The sequence below is a fragment of the Falco punctatus genome, assembly GCF_963210335.1.
Source record: "Falco punctatus genome assembly, chromosome: 1".
Taxonomy (NCBI): Eukaryota; Metazoa; Chordata; class Aves; order Falconiformes; family Falconidae; genus Falco; species Falco punctatus.
The window spans coordinates 51,107,600-51,123,328 of NC_137580.1; the positions used below are offsets into that span (position 1 = coordinate 51,107,600).

General features: G+C 36.0%; 1 protein-coding gene across 19 annotated transcripts in view; it reads left to right on the forward strand.

Moving 5' to 3' along the window:
- Positions 1–15,729, forward strand: part of JAKMIP1 (janus kinase and microtubule interacting protein 1) — a 180,396-nt gene that overhangs the window by 120,458 nt on the left and 44,209 nt on the right. For all 19 annotated transcript variants that reach the window (XM_080373440.1, XM_080373438.1, XM_080373442.1 and 16 more), the window contains 4 exons: positions 289–429; positions 3,599–3,658; positions 12,387–12,515; positions 13,811–13,939. In XM_080373440.1, coding sequence (XP_080229566.1) covers positions 289–429; positions 3,599–3,658; positions 12,387–12,515; positions 13,811–13,939 — 459 coding nt within the window. The remainder of the gene's footprint in view (positions 1–288; positions 430–3,598; positions 3,659–12,386; positions 12,516–13,810; positions 13,940–15,729) is intronic.

The following is a 15,729-nucleotide window of genomic DNA, read 5'->3' on the forward strand; positions in this document are numbered from 1 at the left end:
AAGACCCTACTAGGCTAGATCACTGAGGCCACTTCTCTGCTAATTTTGTCCCAGACTGTGTTCTTTGATTCTGTTTTAAAATATCTTATGTGAGATATTAAGACTGAGGCATATAGATGTGTAATATTTTTTGTTGTTGAAAGAGGCCTTATATTGCAGTGGAGTATTTACTGATGAGTCCAATGATTCTTGATTACTACATCACACATGAAAATTTTCCTCCTGTTACAGCAAGACTCTTTAAAATATTCTTTCATTTTTTAAAAAAAATTACTTCTATTTTTGTAGAAAGAGAAGTTATCTGCACAACCAGTCCTGAAGAGGCACACATCTTTGAATGATCTCAGCAGCACACGAGAGGAACAAGAAATTGAATTCCTTAGACTACAAGTTAAAGAACAGCAGCATGTTATTGATGATCTCACAGTGGTAATGTTTATGACTGGTATACACACGTGCATGCACACACATCTATAAGCAAACTAAAGATTTGAGAGCGGTATTTTAACGCCAGTTGTAGTAGTGATGCAGAAATAGTTCTTCAGTATCAAACGGTTTTGTTATTTCTCAGGTAGTGAATTAATTTCTTTGAAATGTGTATAAATCTCTGTATTACAAAATACTTACCTACTATGAGCTGCTTGTGAAAAGAAGTGCATCAGTCCATCCACCTTACAAAACTGGCTGTCAACAACTGAGGGACTTAAGGAAAAGACATGTTTCAAAACTTAATGACTGAAACTTGTTGGATGTAGACCCTGGTGCAAACCCAACCACTCTCCTGATCTAGAAGTTCTCTAAAAAAAAGGAACATGCTGAACGGCATTCATTTAATCTAACCAAGTATCTCTAACTGAGCTGGCCACACTAGCTGTCCTTATAACAAGTGGAGAGAAATATGCACAGTTCATCTAACCAAAAGTAGTAGCATAGTTTAAGGTTAGAATTGCACAGCTGCTACACTCTGTGACAACTACTTACGATAATGCTCATAGATGTTTGTACTGTTTGATCAGGACCCAATTTTGAGTTGTGTTAAAGGTGTCTAGTGCTATTTCGTGCAATTTATGATACACCCTTCTGGTGCTGGCAGAAATGACATATCGCCTCTGAGAGACCCCTGCCCTTCTGGAGCAGCATCTGGAATTCAGGCAGACTCAAAGCATGTCAAATGGCACTACTGACTGCTACAAGATGATAACGTGAATTTAAGATCACTCTATCTAAATAGCAAATTAAACAGTTGGATAAAACATTGAAAATAAAAATATAAGATCCAAAAGATAAACCAAGATGTGTTACCGCTCTGTCTGGAACATTGTCTCTATTCTTGGCAGTTACTCTGAGATTTGACCCAGGATTTCTCTCTGCAATCACTGCCAAAGATTGATGTCTGCGTGCATTCTGCAGGGTCACAGTGTTACAAGCAGTAGGATGTTACTCAGACACTATGATGTAGAGTCTGATTCACAGAGCAATGCTGCTTTACTTTCCAAATACAACTGTACAGTCAGGGACTGTGACATAATATTAAATTCCCAGTATGTGGCAGATATGACCTCATTTATATTTCAGTATAAAGTGGGTATGAAAGGATTCTCTTTCTACTGTCTCAGCCAGTTATCTGAGGAAATACATTGTATCCTGACTTTGGTAAAATAGTATTAACTTGTGTTTAGTGTGAAAGTAAAATAAATAAATATTTTAAAATATGGTTTCATTTTTGCTTTTTTTCCTATTTAAAGGTATTATTTCACTTGCAGAAATAAGTTAAATTGTTAACTAAGATTTTGCTTTGGTTGGCAGTACAAACTAGTTGATGCTTTGCCTTTGATATGAACGCAGAGGGATTCTGCACTTCCATTATGCTTTTTAGCTGTCTTTTCTGGCTCAAACCACACCTCTACAGAATACAGATATGTCATAATTATCAAGAATGACCCACGTGTCAAATACCTGATTAATACAGAAGTCATCAGTTTAACTCCAGCTGAGACCAGTACGATACACAGAAATAAGAACAATAGTCCTAGGCAATGGGATTGTCTGAATTGATGAATAGTGTTGCTTGTAGGCTATCTTTGCAATTAAAGCCATATCAACTTGAGTTCTCCCACAACAGCAGTGCTCTGGTCAATTCTTAAAAGGGAAGCTGTTGAGCTAAACTCTGATGATTGCAAAAGATGCTAATAAGGCAGCAAATGGTGTTTTTTAATTGGCATTATTACTGTTCTTGTAGCTTGATGTATTATTGAGGTAGTAAATTAAGCAGTCTTCTTACAAACAAGATTAGAAACAGGAAGGAGTAAGGGACTTTGGAAACATTTGTTCATTTTGCACTGAAGTGAAAGTCCAACTGCTTGGATATCTGCTTGGGAGGCAGGAGACCCAGGTTAAAGCAGGGAGTGTGCCTTAATCAGGTACTGAAGAGATAGCAATCTTCTCCAACTCTATAAAATTCAACTGCATAGTTTCAGCTTTAGTTTAATGTAATATATTTTTCTGCTGCATGAAATACCTGCTCCATTCTACCTTGGCAGTCATTACTTTTTCTTTTTTTTGAAAACCACATGTATTAAAGGTACTATATAAGTTGTTGTGCATTTCTGCATTATTTTGCATTTTCCAAAATTTCATTCCTGGAACAATGTGCTGATAAAGATAAATAATTTTATTGTCATTTCCACTGGGAGCTTCCTGTTTGTCCAGTTTCTGAACTGAAAGTGAAGCAAATAACTGAATAGAATAATACCATGCAGTGAGCAATCACTGCTAGAAAGCACTTGGAACTGCTGATATTCTTTTAAAAATAGAGGTGCTGCAAGCAAAGATGCTAAGGAGAGAAACAGGCAAAAGAGGAGACAGATCACCTGCCTCCTGTGGTGTTGGGGTTTATTTTTGCTTGCTGCTTTGCAATTTTTACTTTCTTTTCCTCCTCTTCTTTGGAATTTAAGGCAGCATTCTTGGATTTAAATGTCCATAAATGCTGCATTTTTCCATTTATAACCACCTCCTGTTACGACATAGTTAATTGTGATCTTGTTTCACGGTAGAAAAAAGACACTAAGTTGGCACAGATTGAGAGTGCCTTTGGATCTGAGACTTTTGCACTACAAGGCTCAGTCATATGTAACACTGAATGTAACACATATGTAACAACATATGCATGCTCGTGTATTAGAGTATGCCTGATACGATGACTTGTAGTTACTCAACTGGACTTGTTTTTGCCTACCGACCTCCTTCTTCAGGATGGTTAAACACTGGAATGAGAATGTGAATTCTGTTTCCATAGTGAGCTTCTTGGTAAAAGTGTCAAAAGAACTGTCATAAATCTGTGCCCAGTACTTAACAAAGCCTTTTCTTGCCAACTTCCCATCAAGTGTGTGAAGTATGTGGCTGAAGGTTTGTTTGCTGAAGGGAAAAAGCTGCAGTGCAGTGTGATGTTATATCAACATGGTGTTATTCAAAAGGATAAAGATGTCTTTGTGTTAGCTTTACCATAGGCCTTAAAAAAAATTAATGGTATTTCTTTGTGTTAGACATATCTAATTATGTTTTAAAATGAACCCATAGTAAAACATTCTCTTTATTCTAGGAAAGAGAACGGTTATTGCGGTCTAAAAAACAGAAGAGGAAAAGTCTGAAGCCTCCAAAGGTGAGCATATCTTCAGGTTTACGTGCATCTCTGTTGTTGTGGACAACATGTGTACCAAACGCTACCTGAAATTAAAGCACCATTTACATTAGTGCTAAAGTGTCATATAATTCTGTTTTTTTTCTGGTGAGTGCTTAATAACTTTTTCTTAGGATAATTCAGGAGCTGCAAGTTCTGTACAGCACACAAGTTGTACTGTTTTGAGTTTTGTTTTAAATAAACCTTTCAGCCATTGTTGCCTAAATATTCAAGTAGCTTGAGTCCTAAATGATGTAATGACTTGAAACATCTAACTTTTCAAAGGACAAATACACAGTCCTTCTAAAAGAAAATACACCCCTTAAACTACTAGTACTAAGTTACTGCTTAATTGCAATTTAAAACTTTAACCCACGCTAGGGATATTACTGAAAGATTTATATATGTGATATATGAATAGTATCTATTTTTCTCTAGTAACTATTTTGCTCTGGAATGCAAAGTACAAGAGAAAAATGAGACTGTAGAAACAGAAAAGTTTTGCTTCAGAGTATACCTTCAGTGTTTGTTTATTGTAACACATGCTTAAAGTAATTTTGCTGAATAATGTTTTTTGTGAAGTTGATCATTAGGAGCCTGGAGCATATGAGGGGAGGACAATGGGGTAAGAGGGAAAAAGTGGAAGTAGAGAGATGATTATCACCTATATGGTAGTTTAAGATTATTCTGTCATAAATGGGTGCTTGTCAGTGTGTTCTGCAGAGCATATTCCTGATGACCTCCAGGTGGTGCTTTTTTATTGCTCTGCGTTCTATAATACCTGTGTTCTGAAAAATCTATCCTTTGGAGTTCTCCGTTTCAGCAGTAATTTCTTATGCTTCTAATAATTATGTGTCTTTTACATATGAGAAAAGAAAAAATCAGAAGTAACAATAAATCTTGCATGCATTTTTCTGTTATGTAACATAAGGCTGATAGCTGCCAGATATATTTACAGTAACCCTGACCTATTCTTTCTTGGTGTAGTATACCTGGAAGTTTGTGTGTTGAGATCAAGTTTAAAAACAGGGCATAAAATTTAAAATATATATATGTAACTAATACTTTAATTTTAAAGTCCTCTCTAATTATTAGCCCTTATCTGATTTTAAATTAATTGCCTAAGATCTTTTGTTCTTAATGTTCCTAATGAAACAAAACTAGTTAATTTAATTTTTTAGGAGTTGATAACTAGTGATGATAATTTCCGTAGACTGAAAAGTTCCATAATTATTCATTTATGTCTTAAAAATGTTCTCTGTTAATAGAACTTCAGTGGAACTAGACTCTGTAACCTTTCCTTCTACCTGTGTTCTCTTGAGCAAGCTGTTGTTTTTGTGGTTTCTTTTTCTTTTCCATCTTGCCAAAGCAAGAGTTGAACATCATGAGGGTTGGAGAAAATGTGCATGATACCATTAAAAAAATCTGTGGCACTGCCATTCTTCGTGTGGTAAGAGTACTATAATTGGGGAAATTTGCAGAGATTACTGCAAGAATTAAATGCATATGAGCAGCCGAGTTAGTAGAGGTTTGCTTCTTATTTATGATGATAGATACACCAGAAAGAACAAATTCATCAGTAGCAGACATAACTCCCGCTAGTTATTCCACCCCTTGTCTATTAGCTCTTTGGTGTGCATATGGAATTAGCTATTTGAATTTTATTTGATGCTATCTCCTTAGAGGAAAAGAGGACTATAAAACAAAAACAAGTGAAAAAGAGAGAGAAAGCTGTGTGAGAAGAGTGAATGGGATTATATATACTATACTACTTGGACTATATATACTATACTAATTCCTATATAACTATAGTTTTTAAATAAGTTAATTCCTTAAGGAAGAGAAGTAATCAGTAATATATTTGTTGTGTCCTATTACCTGCCATGGTATAAAACTGTAGGCTATTTACATGTATATGCCGTGTTGACTTGGAGTTTAAACACTGTTGATGATAGCTTCTAAAAATCCAATCCTGGCATATAGGCTAGTTTCTATCCAGGTCACCTGTGTGGTCTTGTGAGGATCAAAATCCTCAAAGGAAGCTGTGTTTCCCACAGTTTTCCAGCAGCTTATTATTTAAATAATCTATGTAGAATGGGTTCCTTACTCAGATGAGCTGTTGAGATTGTACCATCTTCATCCTCTGTTTTTGCAGCCTATCTCAGGAACCCAGATGAAAATGGTAGAATTAACAGAGGTGAGATTTAGACATCTCACTCTGGACAAAGTAACATTAAGTGGTGACTGTTCTCCTCTGGAAGTAGATATCTAAATAGGCCGTATGAGTCTTGTTCTGAAATTGCCCATTTCTCTCCATGGGCTATAAAGGCAGTCTAAGATGAGTTGCTTTATATATAGACATGTACTGTGCAAGTGTATATCTGTATTCTGCAAGATTTTTATATCATACATATGATAACCTATATATAAGAGTAGATGAAATTATGGGTGTATCTGTCCTAACGAACCACGCAGAAAAGATTACTGACTTAAATCTTTGGCTCTGCTTTTCTAAGATTTGTTAGATGTAAAATTAGCATTAACACAGTGAATTAACGCTTTTGGCTGTTGGAGTTGGATCTGTTTCCAGCTGTGTCCCACTTCCTTTGACAAAGTGAAAAAGGAAGTAACTGGTGAGAATTAGGTTTCATGAAAATGGTCAGATAAGCTCAGACTAGAAGGTATAGAAAGATTCCTGTTTTGTTCTAATAAACAGGAACTTGGTGCACAGGTTGAAGACTTAACACTCACATTCCAGCTTCCTTAATTTTTGAGGTACTCTGACTGACTGGCTGGTGTCTGTGTGTGTTTTCTAATGAGTATTCTCCTGACAGTGATTCCTTTTGTCTGGAACAGAATCTATGGTATGCCTTTCTCCATCTTTGAGACAGCTTGTGTGACCAATCTGTCAGACCAGTCCAATAGCCTTTATAGCCTGCTTGGGTCTAAATAACATCAGTTCAACTGAGAAGCTTTAGGATTTAACTTTAGTTGTTTTTTGGGGTTTGGGGTTTGTGTTTTGGTTTTTTGGGTTTTTTTTTTTTTTTTGGTTGGTTTTTTTTTTTTTTTTTCAGTTACATCTGTGTTATTTCTGGAGCTCTGTGGGTGCACTAGGTTACTGTTGCTAGTGTAGCTTTGCCTGAGCACTCTTTTAATTACCATGGGGCATAGGAGTCCATAGAACAGCGCTGGCAACTGTCTCAGGGTCCCAGAGGAAAGGAGCAGCATAGTGGGATGGGCTTTATAACCTCTGTGGTTACAAGGTTTTTAGAAGAGTAATATAGTGACTTGTATAGCCAGGTACTGTAGGACACTTTTCTTTGAGGTGAAGCAGCCTAAATTGATAGAAGTTTTGGTTTTGTTTTGGATGTGTTTGGGGTTTTTTTGTTTTGTTTTTTAATTATTATTATTTTGTTTCGGTTTGGGTTTTGTGTGTTGTTTTTTTTTTGGGGGGGGTTGTTTGTTTGTTTGTTTATTGTTTTTTTTTACATTAATGTGCCATTGGACATGTTAGGAAAAAGATACAGTGGAGGTGAATCTTCTGCTGCTGTTCAAAGAGTACTTTATTTCCAGGTGGGTTTTTGTTGTTTGGGGTTTTTTGGGTTTTTTCTTTCCACTTTTGATAGTGAAACAACCAAGAAACTCCAGAAACAGTATTTTTTGAGTTTTGTTTATTTTTGATACCAAGGATGGAGTTACAGTGATTCCGTGACTGATGGAGTTCATGCATTTGAAAATAAGACATAATTGCCCAGTTTGTTTGGCAACTGCAGGGCTCTATGGATTTGTTTCTTTATTTAAACTTCAATAAACTGTATTTGTGATAGTGGAAAGCCTGCACACTGGTGTGATGGAGTTCATATTTCTTGTTTTATACTTTTCTTTTTTTGTCTGCCTCTGTGCTTTGGTGTGCCTGTATTTTTCTGGCTGCCAAGAAATGACATATAAACATGAAGGTAAGAAGTTACTGATTAGCTCATCTGATTGCATTACCAGGAAATTCTTGGATCATTTTCATGATGGTAGATTAAGTACTTGAAAATGATATATTTAAATGTAAAGTGAAGCTACTTTAATAAAAGAGAAATCAGTTTATTTATATGTAAGTATATCTAATCCAAACCATTAAAAACATGAGGGCATACTGAAATTTGCACATAATATAGTCTACATGTCACTATTGATTTGTGATATTCTAAACTTCCATGTTTACCGAGCACCATAGTTCAGCAGATGCCTTAATACTTGAGTTATAAAGACCAGTGCATAATTTTACTTTAAAATTATGGAAAGCATTGATATAAATCCACATGAAAAATACTTGCTACTAAATGCATGGCAGTAATCAGCAGAAATTAGAATTTAAATAAGAATTTTTCACCAATTTATGTGACTATCTTCTCAGTTATTAACTTATTATTTAGAAGTAACAAATGTACAAATCAATGTGAAAAAAAAATTAAGTTAACTATGTTCCCATTTTTAAGAAAAGTTTGAATGAAAATCCAATGAAAATAGTATCTGGTTACAAAAATCCAGTGAGTATTGTATATGTTTTTATATACTTTTCAAAAATTATTGTGATTCAGCTGTTGAGCTGAATGTGGAATCTCCCTTGGAGTTGGTATATTTATTTATGCCTTATTATTTATTACAGTGTTTATCAACAAACTTTGTGTGAATTGGATGTCATTTATTTATTTTTTTTAATCCTTTTTTTTCCTCTACAGCTGTTCCCTTAACAGTTAACTTGTTCTGGTTTTGCTGTGCATCACTTCTTGTAGCTAGTTTCTTCACATACTAGTTGATCAACAGCAAAACCAGCTATTTTGTAATTATGTCATGAAGCAATTCATTCACGTACAGTTAATATACAATGGTTAAATACCTTGTCTCTATTTCTGTGGAAAGTATCTGCTCCACAAAATGATAAATGTACAGCTTCTCTAAAGAGCAAGGAGCCATTAAAAATAAGTGGTTCGCTCATATCTCCAAATACCATAGGCAATCTGTATAGCATTTAACAGGTTTTGACTTTTAACTGTCCTTGAAGTGTTGGGTTTTTTTAGTGTGATGGGGAATATTAATTTTCTTGCCTAATTCACTCCCATCTAATAATAGTGATTTATTTATTAATATATGCCAATTATTTTCCCCTACTTTTGCTACTAGTGAAGTGTTTAAATGCAGCTGGCATCTTTTGTTAAAATAATGGCATTGCTTAAAGTGTCTGCTCAAACCTATATACATTTAAGTAGAATCAAACCCACTCTTTTTCTGTTTTTTTCACTCCTTGAATAGATGTGGGGGACATGTGTGCATGCAGGGTTAAAGGAAGATACATACTTAAACTGAGTAATCTACAAAAGTGACTGTATAGTGGAGGTATAGCAAACCCCCCTGTATGATAAGTCTTACTGTCAGTTTTAACTAAACTGATGCTCGCCTTCATGGTATTGTCTTCTCTGTGCCATATATGTGATAATAAAATGGAGTTCTCCATCTTTTAAAGTCCCTTCTACCAACCTTTTCAAAGCGAAGACTTGACTCATTTATTTTGTCAGCCCTCAAGCCTAGACTTTATTGCAAGTTTTGGTTGAGCTTTACTGAAGTGTGTTTGTCATTTTTGAGGGCAAGCACCCTTGAAGCAGGAGAAAGGAGCAGGTCAGCTGTTTAGTCATCTGACTTGCCTGTCCTTGTCTGATCCCTCCGAAGCACAGGCTGATTGTTTTGAGCCCCATCCACAGGGAAGCTGTTACAGGCAGAAGAGCAGAATATAGAAGTATGGGCATAAGGGTCTTCATGCAGCTTTGTTTTGGGTTTGCTCCCAGCATCTTTGAGTAAAAGGCATCTGCACTGTAAAATGAGGATGCGGTTTTCATGAGTCTCTTGGGTTCTGTTTACCTACCATCATCTTCTTTACCTCTGTATAACCTGCTTTCGTCTTTATGAAACTGTCTGCTCATCAGTTTGGAGTCAGAAGGTTCTTCTTGATGAGTTGACCTGGCAACCCAAATTGTAAATTTGTCTTCCTTACAACTTGAAGGTAGCACCGTTTCTTTAGCCCTATTTTCAACTCCCAATATTTACTGGTAGAATTACTGTTGAATGATTATAGGCTGCAATCAGTACTGAGTGTGAGAGAAATGCTCAACAGGCCATCTCCCAAGGGCTAACTATACCTCAGTTTTTGTGGTAAACCTTTGTACTTTCATGAGAGAGGAGTCTGAAATGTTTGTAATTTGAGTGTGAGAGAACACATTAGCTTTCTGGATAAGTCTTTATATTTCTAGAATAGAGCTTAAACCTGTTCCTGGTGTCAGCGTAGATGTGGTGCATAGGGACGTGGTTTGGTGCTGGACTTGGTAGTGCTGGGTTAACAGTTGGATTTGATGATCTCAAAGGCCTTTTCCAATCTAAATGATTTTAGGATTCCATGATTCTATGATTTGTTTTTTAAGTAGGACAGAACAGTGAACAAACTGGTGTAGTAGCATGTGAATGCTGGAGGAAAGGATAAAATTATCCCAGGAAAGTGTTTCTCTGAAGAACCATAGACACATCTCTCCCTGTTGAAAGGATCACAGTGCTGCCTATACAACCGAGTAATGTGTCTTTACAGGGTTTTAGTGCTATAATTGCAATCCTTTTCTTGTGAATACACTAAATAGTGGTCTAGTAGCTTGCAAAGGAAGGTGGTTTCTAAAGATTGTTCAGAATCTCTTTTCCTTCTCTGCTGCATCATCTTTTTCTGTATGCACGTGGCTTTTTGGTTTGGGGTTTGTTTTTGTTTTTTTGAGTGGATAACATCCTTTCAGAAGGAGAATTTAGCAGAACTAGTTAATTTTAAAATGCAGACTGAATGAAAATTTTAAAATTATTTGAAGGGTTCATCTTAAGTGAAGCAATTAAGTGGTTCAGAACAGGGCCTTGAAGCTGTCTTTGGTAGTTTGAGTGGGGTCAGCTGTACTTTGAAACAATAATGAAGTAGTTTAATTTATGATGTGAGCTGGTGAACCATAGTAAGCAGGGCTGCACACTGTAAATGGAGTCCATGGTGTCATGCAGGCACTGAGGCACACCTGCAGGTCTGATTTTGTGGTACCACTTAAACCACGATAGAGTATTTTGGCTGTTGATGTGAGCTATGCTGAGTCAAAAGCCATATTAAGCATTATGGGGCTTTGTGCGAAAGCGAAGACGGTACTTTGTAGACAAACTGGAAGAATGTATAAGGTTAGGTAAGCCTAGAAGACTGTAGGGAAAAGTAAATATTTGGAATTAATAATTAGATAGGGCATTATAAATAAAAGTAACCCTTTCAGTATCTTGAATGAAATTGATAGCTCATGATTCCACTCAGTGAGTTTGGATTTGCTGAGATGTAAGATGTCTAGTGTTCTGAATTAATAACAACTGATAATTTTTTTCATCGCTTAGGCTTCTTTAATGAAACAAGGTTGTTACCTTCTCACATACAACCTGTGGTTTATATTAAAAACAAACCAAAACAAAATACCTGGAAAAAACTGTGACATCAGGATCTGTGATTCAGCATCAAGCAGTGTTAAAAAATATAGAGGTGGATAGACAGATTTTTCTTCATCTTCTTAGAGCCACCTCTCTTCACTAGCCTTGCTGTCTACGACGTTTTGTAACCTGGCTCCATTTTTCCAGCAACACCATTATTTTTTTTTTTTTTCTTTTCCATAATTTCTTGCTTCTCTAGATTTGTGTTGGGTTAATAGAACACTTGTGTGGTGTAAAAAGTTAGGCTTTCTATTGATTAATAACAGTTAACTTTTGTTACTGTTATTTGGGAAGGAAAAATACTTGAAAAACTTTTTCTAGTTAAATGTTTAAAACAATTTTGTTTTTGTGAACAGTGGAATTGTCTATGGAAATTTGCTGCTTTCTGAGCATATGTTAGAAGACTGATGGAAAGGGGGCTTTTAAAATGGAAAGAATTATTATAGTTGTGATATTTTATATAAAACACATGTTTCACAATAAGTATTGTACTTTTCACTTCCATTGGCTCTCATTTTCTTTAGTTTTCTGTAAGCATGCATTTAATTGATTACATTATGTAACATTTTTAAAATCTGCATTGAAATGCTGCTTTTCTCTAGGCATAGTTTTTTTATTTAGTCATAATATTGGAGCAAAGTTTTGAAAAACTTGAGAAAGACATATTGAAAAAAGAATGGAAAGCAGCAATTTATAATTTTAAGTAGGATTTTGCAAAATGGATATTATAAATCAATCTTTTTTTCTTTTTTTCTTTTTTTCAAATGAGAATGAATGATGAAATTTGTTCCACATTGTTCTTAGGAATGTTTTTTCCCTTTTGGTTCCACATCTTATGTGTTTCACTGTACTGCATTACTTTCTTCTGAATAGATAATGCATTCCGCTATTGTGAATCTTGTGAGATCTGTATGATTTTGGTAAAATCAGCTTTTATACTATTGCTAAAGCATTATTCTATTGGCAATTGCCCAGTGCTACCTGCGGTTAGTTCTTGGAGGTTCTTACACGGATGTTGTTGAGAAAGTAGCTCCTTTAATCAGAGAACAAGGATTTACAATGGAACTTTTTTCTTCCTAAATACTAAAATAATGGTCAGAGGAGAACTTGGCTACTGCTTACTGAGTCACTGGGGTTTTCCAACTGTTTTGCTAGTAACTAAGAAAAACTAACTTTTCAGAGGCATGTTGTGGAGACATTTTTTGGATTTGATGAAGAATCTGTCGATTCAGAAACATCATCTGTAACTTCATATAACACAGATAAAACAGACAGAACACCAGCAACACCAGAAGAAGATTTGGAAGATGTAAGTAGTAGTTGATTTGTTCTTAAATTCTATAGAAATTGACATAGAATATAAAGGCAAACATTTGTTTTTAGCTATTCTGGCACAGGAACTATGAAAAATTTGGCAGAAAATTGCTTTATCTTGTTTCAAGTCCAGTAACACAGACAGTCATTGCAATAGAATTAATAAGATAATATTTTGCCTGACAGATTTGGCAGATATTGGGCTCAGAAATAAAATTGGTTTTCTCAAGCCCTTTCTTATTAGTCAAAAGAAAATGAATATGAATGTTGCTTTGCCAAAAGTCAATAGTTAATAGACAATAGTTTCCCTTTCAACCTTCTAATTTATTTGACAGTTCTGATACAACCAGGGCTTTTTTCGTGTACTTACAATACTCAGAGAGGCTTTTGCAATTCATTAAGGCTTAAATGATCATAGGTAGTAAATACCCACTGACAGGTTTTGTCTCAGCTCTGTGATATACAGTGCAGCTGGCCTACTTTAAAAGATTGCAAGGCTGAGGACAAAGCATGAATTAGATGCTCTTTTTCATATTTCTTTCCTGTTCACTAGCTTGTGCCTAATGCTCCTCAGTTACAAGAAGCTTTCTATTTTCCTAGGTTTAATATCTAATAATATTGTAATCTCTTTTCCTTGGAGCTTGAGTTCCTGGAGCAAAAATTAATTAAAGGGAAGGACATTTATTGCCCTCAGCATTATAAGGAAAGACCTTGAAGGTGTTTATGTCGGTTGCTCAAAATTCCAAGAAAATTAAGACATTAAAAATATTTCATCTTAAAAAAAAAAAAAAGCAAAGCACACACACACCCACCTCTACCCCCCATCTTATGGCTTTTGAAACGTAACTTCTGTGTTAGTGTGCTTGTGCTGGTAAAATGCTTTACCCTGGCATGGTAGAGAAAAAGAGTAACAAGGGAGTGATGGACTGCATGACAAATAGAATGAGCTCCTTCAGAAGCCCCTGTGGCTCTGGGGTTGCTGAAGACAGTGGTGCATAGAACTGTTCTATCTCATCTTTCCCCAGTCAGTTTCTTCCCATTTCTATATGTTACTGCCTCATATAGTAACTTACACTGTCCTGAAATTGTAAGATAGACACAGTTACTGATATCTGCATTTCTGCATTATCCTCAAATCATCCTTCCATTTCTACTTCTTTCAGTTTTTTAAACCTTTGAGACTCAGTATGAGTTGTTGTTGCTTGTTGTGTGTATCTATCTGTCTACATAAACAAACCCATTATCATATATATTTACACAAACCCACTTCTTTTCCCCCTCTTCATTAAGAGTACACCTAAAGAAGAAGCTGAACTAAGGTTCTGCCAGCTAACAAGAGAATATCAAGCTTTGCAAAGAGCATATGCATTGCTTCAAGAACAAGTTGGTGGAACACTGGATGCAGAGAGAGAAGCAAGGGTAATTTTTTAACTGAAATGCCTTTTAACTCTGAAATCATTGAAAAAGTTGAAATAACTTGGAATAGCAGGAGGTATATTTGCAGGTCAGTGAAATGCAAAGCACGATGTTTTTGAGGATTAGAGGATATTAACAGTAAGGTGACAATTCAGCTTCATCTGGTGGGATCAGAACAAAGATATCATACTTTAATCTAGCATGCATAATATATTAAAGATTTTGGTAGTAAGAGTGTTATTGAGAATGAGATCCCAATTGAACTTGCAATTTGGATAGCAATATAATGGATTTAAAATAATTGGAGAATAGGTTTTTGTTAGTACTTAGGTACTTTTATCATATGAGTATATTAAAAATCTGACCCAAATCTGACAAGGGAAGTTTTTCTTCAAATGTTTTGTAGAATATGTGAAATCATAATTTCTTCTTAAAAAAATTATCAGTTTGAGAGTATCCTTCCACTAAAAAGTACATAGCTAACTGTTGTTCCTATTAAATGTCAGGATGTGTGATTGTTTGCTCTCTCTGAAATAAATGGGTTTTTTTATCCTCACAGCAATCTCTGTACTATAGGTAGTTGATGTGTGACAGAGTATGTGTTCTGGTTTGATTTACCTTTCTGCCATCACTAAACCATTTAGTGCAGAGATGAGGTCAGCAGAAGTCACGCTAACATCTTCCATTCTGTTTTTTCCAAAATGGGGAGGCGAGAAATCACTTCAAAATGAATTGGTGAGCTCTGACTCAGTCTGCAGATCTATTCACTGTACAGCAGTGACATCAAATAGAACTGAGTTAACTAGACACTAAAATTCTTCTACTTTATCACATCTCCTTGCAGATAGGGGCATGTCTAGAAATGTAGCATATTTCCAAGTGCTCCTCTGACTGAATAACTATTATGATTGATGACCAGAGAGCATGTAACATCCAAAAGGGTAAGCAATAGCCATAGGGCTTGAAACTTCATCTTCACCCCATGTCCTTCATTGTGCATCAAGTACAGCTTGAACCTGCAGACTGCTGACTACTGAGAGAGTTGACTGATGTAATTGTGAGGCCATTCTCAATTATCTTTGGAGCATCATGGCAATTGTGGGAGGTTCCTGAGGACTGTAAGAAAGCAAATGTTACTTGTCTTCAAGAAGGGCAAGGAAGAGGATCTGGGGAACTGAAGGCTGGTCATTCTCACCTCCATCCCTAGGAAAGGGATAGAGCAAATAATCATGGAAACTGTTTCCAAATTTCTGAAAGACAAGAAGGTGACTGGGTGTTATCAGTGTAGTTTTACAAAAGGGAAATCATGCTTAACCAGCTTGATAGCCTTCTGTGATGAGGTGACTAGCTTGACAGGTGAGTTGAGAGCAGTGGATGTTGTTTATCTTGACTTCATTGACACTCTCCCTAATAAGATTCTCTTAGGCAAACTGATAAAGTACAGACTAGACAAAGGGATACTAAGGTAGAGTGAAAATTGGCTGAAATAGCTTAAAGCGTGGCAGGAAGTTCAGCTGGAGGTATCATCAGTGGCTGCATTAGAAAGAAGGTCCCCAACAGACCAATGGAAGGTGATCCTTCCTCTCTACTCGGCATTGATGAGGCCACATCTGGAGTGCTGGGTGGTTGTGGTTTAGCCCCAGCTGTTGACTAAACCCCACACAGCTGCTCACTCATTCCCCCTGACAGGATGGGGAAGAGAATCAGAAGGATAAAAGTGAGAAAACTCATGAGTTGAGATAAAGACAGTTTAACAGGTAAAGCAAAAGGCATGTGCACAAGCAAAGCAAAAC